The sequence below is a fragment of the Notechis scutatus genome, chromosome 4 (assembly GCF_049901735.1).
Source record: "Notechis scutatus isolate UNSWTSFEM ecotype Mainland chromosome 4, rNotScu1.2, whole genome shotgun sequence".
NCBI lineage: Eukaryota > Metazoa > Chordata > Lepidosauria > Squamata > Elapidae > Notechis > Notechis scutatus.
In genome coordinates, this window is record NC_142012.1 from 30,013,186 (window position 1) to 30,028,663 (window position 15,478).

At 34.3% G+C, this 15,478-nt stretch overlaps 1 protein-coding gene across 15 annotated transcripts in view; it reads left to right on the forward strand.

Moving 5' to 3' along the window:
- The first annotated feature begins 86 nt into the window (after positions 1-86).
- The window catches only part of ANAPC10 (anaphase promoting complex subunit 10), a 36,109-nt gene continuing 20,717 nt past the window's right edge, over positions 87-15,478 (forward strand). For 4 of the 15 annotated variants that reach the window (XM_087963071.1, XM_087963074.1, XM_087963077.1 and 1 more), the window contains exons 1-5: positions 172-262; positions 317-619; positions 7,133-7,253; positions 8,138-8,228; positions 9,888-10,008. In XM_087963071.1, coding sequence (XP_087819197.1) covers positions 7,139-7,253; positions 8,138-8,228; positions 9,888-10,008 — 327 coding nt within the window. In that variant the 5' untranslated portion in view covers positions 172-262; positions 317-619; positions 7,133-7,138. Of the gene's footprint in view, positions 620-7,132; positions 7,254-8,137; positions 8,229-9,887; positions 10,009-15,478 lie in introns of all 15 variants that reach the window. The other 11 variants (XM_087963069.1, XM_026668795.2, XM_087963075.1 and 8 more) reach the window with 5 other exon arrangements.

Sequence of the window (15,478 nt, forward strand, 5' to 3'; positions counted from 1 at the left end):
GTGATGAGGTAAGTACAGCGACATAGACAAGACGGAACGCCGGAAGTGCAAACGTGAGAGTCTCTCTCTCTCTCTCTCTCTCTCTCTCTCTGTGACATCATCACTTGGCGACGGACTGTCTGGAAACTCAATGGTCTCGGAGAAGAAAAGGAGTCAGGCGATCAGTAAACGGAGAGGGGAAGGGCGTGGCCAGAAAGTAGGTAGCGCTGTTACCTTAGCGGGGCGAGTAAGTAAGTCTTTTACCGCGTGCTAACTATTGGACGTTAGAGAGCAGGGGTCTCCAACCCTGAAGTCCTCCCGACTTAAAGTGGCCAAGGTTGGAGACCCCTGCGTTAGAGAGCGTTGAGTCACGATCTTCGTTTTGGCTTGCTGTTAACAGGCGTTCGTTTGTTTCACACCATATATAACTATTGATTATGATTTCAAGGGGTCTCTGAAATGGCCCTCGGTATTATTCTTATTTTTTTAAAGAAAGTATTAAAAAGCTTAGAATGAAGAAAAAAAAGCGTACACTTCCATGTTGGAGAAAGCTGCTGTATAGAACGTAGGCTATTCCGCACCTGAGCGGACTATCCTTGATGCTTTGACTGAAGTGACAAGCAACATTAGGAGAAGGAAGGTAAAATAGGTTAGGGTAGAAGGCTCAGTTGTAGTTTTGCTATATGCGTGCTTTTCTCTCTCTCTACTTGGCCTGTACTATCGTAGTATTCATATGGATGTCTATGGAGATTCTCAGTCATCCAGGTCATGGCTGTCCCAAATATGTTTTTTCAAGAGGCAACAACTCCTAAATGGCCAGCTGTCTGCAGGGAGTGTAAATCCTTCCATTTCCCACCATCCATCAGAGCTGAAGAAGCTTGCATGAGAAGCGAAACATCTTCAAAGAAAAACCAGAAAATCCAGTTGCCTCTTGAAAAAGCACCTTTGGGATATTCATATGGATTTGTGAACACGGGTGAAGAGCGAGCAACATAAATAAGGTGTCTTAAATATATAATGTATCTATATGAAGATTATCAGTCATTCATGTAGAGTTGTCTGGAAGTTGAGTCATGGTAAATGGACTTTTTTTCTTTTGGTCTTGAAATGTTTTGCTGCTTATTCAAGTAGCTTCTTTAGGTGTGTGTGTGTATATACACATACACATATATATATTTATATATATATACACATGTATGTATATAAATAAATGTGGGTTTTTAGAAATTATACAGAGGGAACATAGAAATTGTGGCCGTGAAAGTAAGGAAGCAGAGTAAGAAATAAGGTAAGAAAGCAGAATAAGAAATAAAAGAAGATTGTATTTGAACTTATTTGAAAACAGGCATTTTAAAAAATGTTTCTGTCCCATGATTTGCAATAGCTCCTGTCATAAACGGGTCATATTTTAATTTCAGGTATAAATGTAATCTGTTTAAGCCATGGGGCCGGTTCATTCTTAGCGATCAAATTCTACCATTATCTTAGCAGGAAAATTGTTTGAACAATGGTTATGCTTCAAGATAGTGATTTTATGGGGATTATTATGCCTCTTATCATATACAACATCTCAAATGTACTTGAAATAGGGAAGCCAAATTTTCTTTTAAGGTTAAATCTCACTTGACTAGGATAAATAATTTAGATATTAGATATCCCAAAGTATCTTCAGTCAAATTATGGAAACACATCCACATTAGATGTGATTTTAAATAACTGCATTAAAATACATTAATTAGAATTTGGATATTCTGTAGATTTTTGCCAACCTTGGGCATATTCAAGTTCTGGACCTCAGAGAAAGCATGGTGCTTCAATTGCTCTTTGTACTTCGCTCTTTGAATCTGATACTTAAAAGTATGCAAAGAAGTGCTTTGCAGCACCTGGGAGGATGTAGAAGCTCTATTTTCTAACTTGTAAATCTGTTGTGTTAATTGTATAACTATTTGTTTTATTGGGTGAAAAAGTAAAATTTCAGTGTATATGTAGACAACTTGGGAATAGCTACTGAAGTAGCTGCATAAGCCTTGCAAATGATGCATATAGTTATTGACTGGTCTAAGTTGAGATTTCTGGGTAATTTCCCCCCCAAACACTGTCTAGATCTATTCTAGTCTATATACTACCCTAGGATTAAGACAGAAACACTTATGATCATTATGACTTGTACTAGTTACTAGATGGTAGAACTATTCAGTAACTGTTCCTTGAATTTGTCCTTATAGTGACTCTTGATAACATGGAACATGATATTCTCCCGTTTTCCTTCTTTTCTTTTCTTTTTTTTGTAACTTTTATTTGAGTTTTCACAAAAAAAATACAAATAAAACATCTTTTTTGAAAGTAGCGTAATCCCGGGTTACATTTCTTCGTACAGACACAAATTCAATTTCATGCGCATTTTTATGTTCTATTCCATATCTTATTCCTGTTTTACATTTTCTGCATACTTCTCCCCTCTTTTAATTTTCTCAATTTCATTTTAATTATCTCATCTCAATTCAAATCATTATATTTATATTTTTTGTCTGTCCTGTTTCAATTATCTATTATCTTTTCTCATTAAACAAAGTTTCTCCTGTAGTTACTGATTGGAGTATGACGCCTTTATATCTTTTAAGTTTATCCATTTAACTCTTATATTTAGGCTTCAATATATACCCTAAAGTTATAACATTCAATATAATATATAACTTCAATTCGGATTCTGCTTGGTACATTCTTAAAATACACACTATATTCTAAAAAAAAGAAAAAATTATAAATATATGTAATTAAAACAACACATTCCATTCCAATTCAATTCTATCATTAATGTTAATATTCATTAAAATCTTAACTTCTTTAACATTACTTTTCAATTAAATATCATACTTCTATGGGAACAATTATAAGCTTTCCATAATTAATCCCCCCCCTTCACTTATATTTTATAAAACATTAACTAATTAAAATGTTCCCGTCCCTTCCAAATTCAATTTTCTCATTTATTTTATTTCACTTATTTTATTAACAAACATTTCACTAAATTACATTATTTTATCCCTCATTTTAATCATACATTGTTTCCAATTTTCTAAAGTTATTTCTATTACTAATATAACAATACAATCTTATGTACCTTTACAGAATCCCTTTTTCAGTTAAATTTTCACCCATTATCTCTAAATAGGTCCTGTTTCTCTATATCTTGTTCCGGTCCTTTGTAACTGCTTTTCCTTTCCTTCTTCCCTCTCTTCTTCTCTCTCCCCTTTTTACCCCCTTGTCTCTCTACCTCTATTTCTCTCTTCTGTATTCCCCTCTTCTGTTGCTTTCCAGTATTATACTTATTTTTCGAATTATTTTTCTTTTCTTTGTTTTTTTAAGTCTTAAATTCTCCATTCTCTTTCCCCCCTTTCCTTTTTCTTCCCCACATAGAATTACTTGTTCATTAAAGATGGCTTCTTCTTTGTCCCAGTCTTCTTGTTTTGCAGACGTTTCTTGTTGTTTCTCATAGCTCCAAATCTCCATTTCTAAGATTTCTAAAAATCTCCATTTCCTTCACTGCTTCCGACTCTTCTTTGGGAGCAATGTTGTTTTTTTGTAAATTTAAATTCCAGAGTACCTTAGTTGTTACTTTTGCAATTTAATCCGGTCAGCCAAAACTTTCACTTCTTATCTTCCTCCTGCACATTTCTTTTCCGGTCGAGTTCTTCTTTGAGGTGGCCATTTCTGACCACCGCTGCAACCGCCTTCGGGAAAGGGAGTAATGGCCAGCTGAGGAGGAGAGATGCGGCTCTCCTCAACCCTGCTGGCAGTCTCCCCCCTCTTCACCACCTCTACAGAGTGGCTTAGCTCCAAAACCAGCCGGCTCGGGGTGCTCCAGCGGCGAGCCCAGACCGAAACCGTGCACGATCGCGAATTTCTGTCTGTTGCCGAAGGAACTCAAACCGGAAGGGCCTGTTTTCCTTCTTTAGCCTCAGTATTACATCTAAACTTTTGAGAAAGTTTTCAAAAGCAATATTCTTATGTTATTTCTATTCTGCCACATAATTTTAGCTTACCCTTATTTTTTATACTGTATAAAATATATCTGCCACAATCTGTCTTCAGGAGACACTATCCAGAGTTTGGACATTATTGTCTTCAAATTCTCAGGTCTCCCTGCAGTTTTACAAAAAGACTGTGGACCTCTTGAACAAATCTAGGAGAAATAGCTCTCTGGAAGGAAGCTGATCTAAATAATGTTGTACAATTGTCAGATGAGATGGTATTTTCCCTGTAGAACTAAATACAAAACTTGATGATACTGTTTCTTTATTTTCAGGGAAAAATAGGTAGTAATAGAAAAATAGAGTAGAATATTCTTTATTGGCCAAGTGTGATTGGACACACAAGGAATTCGTGTCTGGTGCATAAGCTGCCAGTGTACATACAAGTAACAAAAGTAATAACTCATAGACCATAAATTATAGTTACAATCATAAATCATAAGATACAAACAATGTTGCCTTTGTTGCTTTTTCTAGGGTAATTGGATCTGAGCTATGCTTTGTACTATTCCAAAACACATTTTGGTTGTTTACATCAGGGGGTCTCCAACCTTGGCAACTTTAAGCCTGGCGGATTTCAACTCCCAGAATTCTCCAGCCAGCTTGGCTTTTGGGAGTTAAAGTTGCCAAGGTTGGAGACCCCTGGTTTACATAATGACTGTCCCTGATTGTGGCCTGGTAGCTTCAGTTGATGTAAATGCAGCTATCCAGATGCTAATTTAGCTAACATCTGAAGTTATTGCAGTTTTGTGTCAGTTGCATATGGTTACAAGCATACAGGTAGTCCTCCACTTACAACAGATTACTTAGTGGGCGTTCAAGGTTACAACAGCACTGAAAAAAGTGACTTTCAACCTTTTTTCACAGTTATGACCATTGTAGCATTCCCATGGTCATGCGATTTACATCCGGATGCTTGACAATTGACTCACATTTATGACTGTTGCAGTGTCCCATGGTCATATGACCACCTTTTGCAAACTTCTGACAAGCAGTCAATGGGGAAGCCAGATTCACTGATTTGCTTAACAAATATGGAAAAGAAAAGTTGTAAAAATGGGGCAAAACTCACTTAACAAATTTCTCACTTAGCAACATAAATTTTGAGCTCAATTGAGGTCATAAGTTGAGAACTACCTGTATTTTGGGGAACCAATTCCATGCTACTCTGAACCTTTAAATTGAACCCTTAATGGCATTTCTTAAAGGACTTCATGCGTAACATGTTGATCCTGCACCAAGAACTCCCTTGGGGCTCTTCGTTAAGATCAAGAGTCCCCAAACTTGGCAACTTTAACACGTGTGGACGACAACTCCCAGAATAGCTGGCTGGAGAATTCTGGGAGTTGAAGTCCACAGGTCTTAAAGTTGCCAAGTTTGGAGGCCTCTGGTTAAGATCAATAATGTTGGATTATAGTAGGAATAAGGTACATTATTCTAGTAGAGACTCCAGTTTTTTGGAATACCAAATCAAGCTTTGTCCTGCCATTTTATGTATGGCATTTAGTTAGAACTTGGACAATTTTCTATTTAAGGCTGTCTTTGATAGATTTCATCTGCTATCATAGTGGCTTTAACTATTTGGTAACTGATTTTTCACTTATAAAAAGATTATTTTCAGCAAGTATAAATAAATCAGAATGTAACAAACTTGTAAACAATGATCTATATACACAGAAATCTAATTACAAATTTCTGCGTTATTTCTATAATACATCTAAGTGATGAACTGATTGTGACTTTCTAAATATTTGTTTTCTAATCCTGTGTCTAGGGAAATTTTCTTTTTAATGTCATAGGAAGATTCTTAATAATAAAGGACCATATTATTAAAATGGAAAATGGCTTTCCAAAAGAAAATTAACACGTGGCCACAAACCACAAATTCTTGACATTTTAAATAATATAAAAACAGTTTGGAAACAAGATCTAACACACTGGAAACTGTTCTTGCTATTAATACGTTTGAAATCACTCCAGTAGCTGTAATTAATCCACTTTAAAGGTCTTTCTGAATTTTCCCATTGTGTAATTATCTTATAAATCATTCCTGTTAATTTTTATTACTATTACAGCTAACACTCTGAAGAATAATTTTATTCTTTTATTTTTAAGTTAAAGATGAATATCAGCAAAAATATGATATGATTTCAGCAAAAATTGTCTTGTGATGTTTAATGAATGGATGACTCCTTTATTCTATAACTTTTAGTTAAATTCATCATTGATTATTTTCAAGTATAAAATAAATCGGTTGACTCATCAATTATATAAGAAAAATAGGCATTTTTTATATTTTGGTTTTTTCAAGGACTTCTGGATGGACTATGCTGATTATTCATTTTAGCCTTGCAATGGCTTTGATCTAAGACAGGGGTCTCCAACCTTGGCAACTTTAACACTTGTGGACTTCAACTCCCAGAATTCCTAGGAGTTGAAGTCCACAAGTCTTAAAGTTGCCAAGGTAGACCCCTGATCTAAGAGACTGTCCCATTGTTGAGTTTTACCTAAGGGAAAATAAAAAGTCACATCTCCTGTTCTAGGTCCTACTTTATGTTCCTTTTACATTGATGTTTCTCAACTAATGGGAAAAATAAAATCGGGGGGTTTGGATAAAGGATAGAATTTGGGTGGTGATTTCCCTCATTTGTTATTCTGTGAGTTATTTAATCTCCAGTAAAATCCCCAAAGTAATAATTTGGGACTACAGAGGACTATAGATAAGTCAATAAATAGTACAGCCACATCCCATCCAGCTCTGTTTAATGGATTTAGACCTTTTCTTGGTTAGCTTATGCAAGAATTTATTATAAGCATGATTAACCTCAATCCTTTTTTCCACTCTTATATTTTGTTTTAAATTTAAAATTCCTAAACATACTCTCGTTCTTGTTTTTATTAACCAAAAAATATGTTTCTATTCTTAGTCTAAAGCAATTATAAGCCATTAGGTCCATAAAATGTGAAACACTGGAAAAAATGAGGGAGGAGGAAGGTCACCTAAAATATTTCAACCAAAGATTGCTACATTTGTGGCAGACCTTTTAAACATTTTCCTTTCTGTTCCTATTGTCATGAATGTGGAATATTTTAAATTATACTTTTAATTTTTTTTTTCCTAGTGAGAAATGACCACTGCTAACAAGACTCCCCCTGGTGCAGATCCAAAACAGTTGGAAAGGACAGGAACTGTTCGAGAAATAGGTTCACAGGCTGTTTGGTCTCTTTCATCTTGTAAACCGGGTAAACTGCAGAAGCATCTTGTTTATAAACAGGCCAGAAACTCCCTTTAAAAGTAGAAAGTAACGTTTGAATTTAATTTAAATTAGATATTACAATCAAACTTAAGTGTTTTAGGCATTTGGGTGTCCAAGAAAATAGTTCAGGAATATAGAATATGCACTGCTACTTTTTACTAGCAAGAGCTTTTTAGATTACCATTGGACAACCCTTGGGTCATCATTTCAGAGACATTTCCTTACCAGATTCCTCAATGCCTTAAACCAGGGGTGTCAAACTCATGTCACAGCGGCATCATGTGACGTATCGAGACTTCCCCCCCTCCGCTAAACCGGGCATGGGTGTGGCCAGCGCATGACGCATCCAGCCCAGGGGCCAGGAGTTTGACAGTCCTGTCTTAAACAATGGCAGAGCTAACATAGTGGAAAAATTCTTACAAATTCAATGTGATGTTAAAAGATGTATCTGCCTTGAAAGTAGCCCATGTTGAACTGTATAAGACATTCAAACCTTAGGAGTTGACAATAGGAAATGTTTTATAAATGTTTACATCATATAATGTTTTAATAAATTTGCCAAATTTCAGTTCCTTGTGGGTCATGGGCCCCGGATTTTGAACCAATTCTTTTAGTTAGTCCATTTAAAGTGCATTGGTTATACATTTGGCCATATGATGCACCATTCCACCCAGCTAAAGATCACAGACATAGGAGTTTTAGTAGCATATAAGTAGATAGATGCTCTCAGTGTTTTAGTATTTCCTATGCTTCCAAATATAACAGGTTGTAAGCATCCTAGGACGGATTATAAAACTGTTAGTTTTGTTACATTGATTGCCTAAGGAGGCTATGCTGAAGACTCTGTTTGCTTCTGTATATTCAAAATAGGCTTTGGGGTGGATCAGTTACGAGATGATAATCTAGAAACATACTGGCAATCTGATGGATCACAGCCTCATTTGGTCAACATCCAATTCAGGTAGTGAATATTTATGCACCAATTTTTCATTGTTATGCATTTAGCATTTTTAAAAAATCTCTTATACAATTTACACACACACACACACACACACACACACACAATGATCCATGACTCATTCAGTCATCATTTAAGAGATTTCTTCTACCAGATTCCTCAATGCTTTCAATGACAGAACTACTAATGTTCACTGGAAATGTTGGGATGTATTCAGAGAAGTATTGCCCTATGACCATAGGTAGTCCTTGATGTACAGCCACAATTGAGCCCAACATGTCTGTTGCTAAGCAAGGTAGTTGTTAACTGAGTTAAGCCCCATTTAAGTTCTTTTTTTTGCCATAGTTTTTATGTGACACACTTCAGTTGTTAAGTGAATTGTGGTTGTTGGGTTCTCCCATTGACTTTGCTTAGCAGCAGCTGGCTGGGTAGGTCTCAAATGGTGATCACATGACCCCAAGACAGTGCAACCATCATAAACTAATGGCAGTTGCCAAGTGCCTGAATTTTGATCACATGACCCTGGAAATGCTGCAACGGTTGTAAAGGTGACAACTGGTCATAAGTCATTTTTTTCAGTGCAGTTGTAACTTTGAATGGTCACTAAACAAATGGTTGTAAGTCGAGGACTACCTGTATCACAGAAATGATATAATTTCCTTCAGTTACATCACCAGGATAATATTATCTTCAGTTTATTGGACTTTTATGAATATGGCACACCTCTTCACAAAGTCATTCAGTTAAGTGAGATTACTGCAGTTAAATGTACAGTACTGTTTATCCAAAAAGTATTGTGAGGTAAATCTAACTTTTTTTAAAAATTCTGTGAACGTGTACAAGAAGCCTTCTGAAAACTGAATTGATTCAAAATAATATTATGAGAAACATAGTTTAATTGCCTGAAAAATAGATTTAAATATTTTAAAATTAAGATTATTGCTTAACCCTAGCTTTTCAAGGGTAAGAGGGCTAGAGTTATAGTGGGGAAATACTGTACATATTAATCCATCTTCCTTGATAAATAAAAACAGAAAATATGCCTTGATTTGTGTAATCACGGCATGTAAAAATACTAACTTTTGAAAATAAGAATAATTATACATTTGCTTTTATACTACTCTAGCTTTAAAAATTATAATTTAGATATGTATTTTAATAATTTAACTTTAATTCATGGCCACAAAATCTCAGGTATTTCAGCACAGATTATTCTTTCACTGTTGTAACTTAATATTGTATTTTTATCCATTCACTTTTGATATGCAAAAAAGGCCTAGCTTATTGTTTATACATTACTTTAGAATGAAATAAAAGTTGAAAGATATGAATTACCTAAATTATATTTTTAAAAACTTAAAATTACAAATATTTGGTTAATGTTACTAATCTTGAATACTAAGATAAATAAATAAAATTGCTTAGAATTTGAACCTTGGGTTAATTAATGAATCCAAGGAACCTTAGATACAGTAATGTATATAAAGCTACATTTCAGATAGGAAAAAATAGAATTCTTTCCAGTATTTATTTGTTTTGGAGTTAACCTACCATTCAAACAAGTTGCAATATTTCCAAAGAATGGTATTATTTTACTAAACCTTACTTAACCATCATACATTTTTATCATCTAATCTTGATTTTGCAATTGTTTGATTCCAGAAGAAAAACTACTGTGAAGACATTATGCATTTATGCAGATTATAAATCTGATGAAAGTTACACTCCAAGCAAAATCTCTGTGAGAGTAGGGAACAATTTTCACAATCTTCAGGAAATTCGGGTTGGTATGCTTTACTCCTTAAAAACATTTTAAAGATAAGTCCTTCCAAAAGATCTGTGCTTATATATTCACAGACCAATATTTGGAAAGTAAAAAATAAATAAATACATTGGATACAGTCCAGTTAATTGAACTCCTTGGCTGGCTTCAGAGAGCTGCTTGATTGTCATAGCTGTTTTAGGAGATACATGGAATGCTTTATTAGCAGCAAGGAAGGAAGGAAGATATACTCATGTTGCATCCATAGGTGCTATGTTGCATTTTTTGTACCGTTTTAGAAAGCAAATGGCTGAGAAACTAACTAGATAGGCAGGCAGGCAGGCAGATAAAAGGATTTTGTGTGTAAACCAAACAAATTTTCTGTCTATCTTTAAGCAACTGACAGCCAAAATCTCCCAGTATCAGAATAGGCTGGAATTTCAAATGGCTTAGGATGCCATTTATAGATGCCTAATATTTTCACTTGTGCACTTAAGGACTGAACTTTGATGATGTCTTCATAATTGGCATAAACTAGCAGTATACCAATAACTATCTTGAATCCATGAAAAGGTTTTGACTGCTGTCAGAGATGTTTGATTGCTTAATCCAATTGAACATCTATGTCATCCATTGATTATACAATTTTTTGATTGGCTAGGATTGCTCCAGTAACTAAACTAGAAAAAAATTAAAATATAAACAAAATAAAAATTGCAATATATTAAAAACCCATGCCAAAAAAATAGAAGAAGGGTAAAATCCAGTTTTCAATTAAAAGAGAGGGGACAGGGAAAACAATGTGTGTGTTCTCTGGAAGTATTGCTTTAAACCTAAAAATAAAATCAGAAAAATATTTATTACAATTGTCTGTTCTTTGATTTCCCCCCCTTATCATTCAGTTCCACTAGATGTCACTCTTGTCTTTAAATTCTTACTTTGGCTTCATGTCCCAACATTATTCTATGTATACATATATATATCAACCAAATTGCTCAGCTTCTAGGCAGATTATATATCACATTTATTATATATTATATATATATATATCTGCCTAGAAGCTGAGCAATTTGGTTGATGGGGAGAAATCTGAAAAATTATATTCTACAGGCTATCTTTGCTGTTCATGCATGCATGTAAAATGTTTATATTTTAGTGGCCAATTTTAATCTTGGTGTGTAGACTTTCATAGATATGTCAAATCCTGTTTATTTTTTTCAGCTGCTGCCAGATTTTTATTGCTTCTATATTTGTTTCCAATTGATTTTATACAAATAAAGAATGATGATGGGAAAGTCTTAGCATCTTACTAAATAGAGAAAACATCTTACAAGTGCTATTACATTTGCTGCTCTCTACAACTTGCATTTTAACAACAAATTATTAGGACTAGAATCATAGAATTCTAGGGCTTAGAGGACTTCTAATCCAACTTCCTGCCCAAGGCAGGAGACTAGACTATTAGATTACTACACTTATGAAACAGTAATTTGTAAACTGTAACTGTTTATTAAATGTCATATGAGGAGGCACTACCTGGCTAATCTTGATTGAACCCCCCCCCCCCAATAATCAATGTTGAAGCTGGTAAAATCACTAGCTGTCAAGAAAATTATATGGATGTATCTATGTAATCATAAGAGCTGTGCTTAAGAGTTTCTGATGACCATTTTGTTGTATAGGTTTTCATTGTCTTTATATCTATCCAATATATGAAGAAAGAACAGGATAAATGAAAACACATATTTTTATGAATAATATTGCCCAATCCAAGCTATCAAGAAAATGTGCATAGGATTTCAGCTCTGTTCTAGTTCTCATTCTTTCACTCTACATAATTAATTAAAAGTGAAACATCTTGCATTTTAGATTCCCCCTTTTCACGAAAGAAGAGACAATCCAATTCAGTAAAGGTTAACATTCTAAACTATTTAGCATTATGAAAATAAGCCTGAATGATTTAGATTTTATCATCATTCTATATTGTTCTCTCTTTTCTCATCTTCTGATACAGCACAAGAAGATTCAGAATTTCTGCTTCTATTTCAGATTAATTACCTTTTAGTCTGTTATGTTAGTCTTAACCATGGCAATTAGAAATAAACCAGCCCTATAAATTATTATTTAAATTTACTTTATTTTCTCTAAGCATAATTCAGATTACTAATTATTGTTTGTGCTCTAGTGACTGTCAAACTGGTTTATCTGTAATATCACCAGAAGTTTCCTAGATCTTCCTTGGTAGTACTTGAGATGAGGCATAAGCCCTACATCTGCGAAAGTTTATTCTCCTGTGTTATGTCTGATCAAGGCCAGTATGATTATATAAGATAATTTAAACAATGTTACTCATTTTTTATTATCTTCTGTTTGCTGATTAACTGGGTTAACTTCTGTTGTTAAATGCAACAAAAAAATTTGGGGGGGGGGGGTTAATTATAAACATGGAGATACCTTGACTTTCTTTTTACAACACATGCCTTCTTAATATTAATTGAGTTATTTCATTTTTCTTTTCAAACATTCAAGATTTATTTTGGAAGAAATATTTGAACCACATCACTAATTTTTGGCAATTGCAATTAAAGAGGAATATGAGGGTTGGAAAAATGATTGTATCCTAATCACATTGCTCAGAAAGAACCAGTGGGCAGAAACATCATAGTCCTTGATTTATTACTGTAATTGAAGCCAGAATTATGGTCATAAGTTGTGCCAGTCATTAATGGGATCACCACAATTACCACACCCATTTGTATGACTTTTTTGCAGCAGTCATTAAATGAATACCATGGTTCATGAATGAACACTGCAGTTGTTGTTTTGTTTGTAAATTTTATTTGAGTTTTCACAAAGAGAAAAAAAATACAAATAAAAGATCTTTTTTGAAAGCAGCATAATCCCGGGTTACATTTCTTCGTACAGACACAAATTCAGGTTCATGCTCATTTTTATATTCTATTCCATATCTTATTATTATTTTACATTTTCTGCATAGCTTCTCCCCTTTTTTAATTTTCTCAATTTTATTTTAATTATCTCATCTCAATTCAAATCATTGTATTTATATTTTTTGTCTGTCCTGTTTCAATTATCTATTATCTTTTCTCATTAAACAAAATTTCTCCTGTAGTTACTGATTGGAGTATGATGCCTTTATATCTTTTCCCTAAAGTTGTAACATTCAATATAATACATAACTTCCATTCGGATTCTGCTTAGTACATTCTTAAAATACACACTGTATTCTTAAAAAAAGAAAAAAAAATTATAAATGTATATAATTAAAACAACATTCCATTCCAATTCTATCATTAATATTAATATTCATTAAAGTCTTAACATCTTTAACATTACTTTTCAATTAAATAGCATACTTCTATGGGAACAATTATAAGCTTTCCATAGTTAATTCCCCCCCCTTCACTTATATTTTATAAAACATTAACTAATTAAAATGTTCCCGTTCCTTCCTAATTCAATTTTCTCATTTATTATATTCACTTATTTTATTCACAAACATTTCACTAAATTACACTAACTATTTTATCCCTCATTTTAATCATACGTTGTTTCCAATTTTCTAAAATTATTTCTATTACTAATATAACAATACAATCGTATGTACCTTTACAGAATCCCTTTTTCAGTTAGATTTTCACCCATTATCTCTAAATAGGTCCTGTTTCTCTATATCTTGCTCCGGTCCGTTGTAACTTCTTTTCCTTTCCTTCTTCCCTCTCTTCTTCTCTCTCCCCTTTTTACCCCCTTGTCTCTCTACCTCTATTTCTCTCTTCTGTATTCCCCTTTTCTGTTGCTTTCCAGTATTATACTTATTTTTCGAATTATTTTTCTTTTCTTTGTTTTTTTAAGTCTTAAATTCTCCATTCTCTTTCCCCCCTTTCCTTTTTCTTCCCCACATAGAATTACTTGTTCATTAAAGATGGCTTCTTCTTTGTCCCAGTCTTCTTGTTTTGCAGAGGTTTCTTGTTTCTCATAGTTCCAAATCTCCATTTCTAAGAATTGAAAGATGAAGCCAAAAGAACCCTTCCCTTCTTGTGCATCTTCTTTGTACTTTTTAAGTTCCATTTTCAATTCATCCAGAAGTGGTTCCATTGTATAAATTTTTAAACAACCACCCAATTGATTTTAGTCATTCAAATATAATAACCAAAAATCCAAAGATCACCAAATAATCCAAATGCATACAAACTTTCTTTTTTGCACTTTTTTTCACTTTCTCTTCCTGGGGTTACTATTTAGTTGCAAAGTTTCAGTTAAAATGTATCTTTTAGAAGTCTTGTTGAAGTTTTACTTTTAGATTCTTTTTAATTCCAGGCAGTCTCCTCCCTCTTCCAGATCCTGCCCTTATTCTTTTTCTCTCCCTTCCTGCTTATGAAAAAGAAAGTTTTTAATGTCCAGAAATCTTTATTATGCCTTTGGTATTTTGTTTTATTTTCAGCTTAATTGCCTATTGATGTCAAAGCAGATTTTTCCGATTTCTTATTTAAGTCTCTTAGTTGTCAGTATAGGGAAGGAGAGAGAAGAAGAAGAAAAAGCCAAACCTTTCCCTTTTCAATTTCCTTCACTGCTTCCGACTCTTCTTTGGGAGCGATGTTATTTTTTGTAAGTTAAAATTCCAGGGTACCTTGGTTGTTGCTTTTACAATTTAACCCGGCCAGCCAAAACTTTCACTTCTTATCTTCCTCCTGCACATTCTTTTCCGGTCGAGTTCTTCTTTGTGGTGGCCATTTCTGACCACCGCTGCAACCGCCTTCGGGAAAAGGAGTAATGGCCAGCTGAGGAGGAGAGATGCGGCTCTCCTCGACCCTGCTGGTGGTCTCCCTCCTCTTCACCACCTCTAAGGGGTGGCTTAGCCCCGAACCCAGCCGGCTCGGGGTGCTCCAGCGGCGAGCCCAGACAGAAACCGCGCACGATCGCGGATTTCTGTCTGTCGCCGAACCCCTTCAAACCGGAAGTCAACACTGCAGTTGTTAAAAAGAGTCCAATGGGCAGTTTTTGTTGGAAACCCGAAATAAATACCTGGCCAGAAATGTTGTAAATCCTGATCACATGGATACAGGACGCAGAAAAAAGCTGGAAATTCTGGCCTAAAATGTGATCCTGTGACCACAGGGGGACAGCTGTCAACTTCAAAACCAGATTGTAAGTAGCTCTGGGGAGGTCCATCATAACTTCAAACAGTCCCTAATTCTGCTTATGTTCAAAAGATTTTAATCTCAATTTAGTTCTCACTTGCAAACAAAAACTTAGTAATTTGCTGCTTCTTCTAAGAAAGTATCTTTAGTATTCAATTTTTATGTAGCATGTAGTTTCTTGTTTACACCATAATTTGAATACCGTGATATGTGAACTAACTTGGAAATAAATCTGTATGAATCCTTGTTAATTAATTTTTTATGCCAATAGAAATTCTCATTCTATTGCCATTAGTAATCTCTACATTTTGGCACCAAAAATGTAGAGCTAA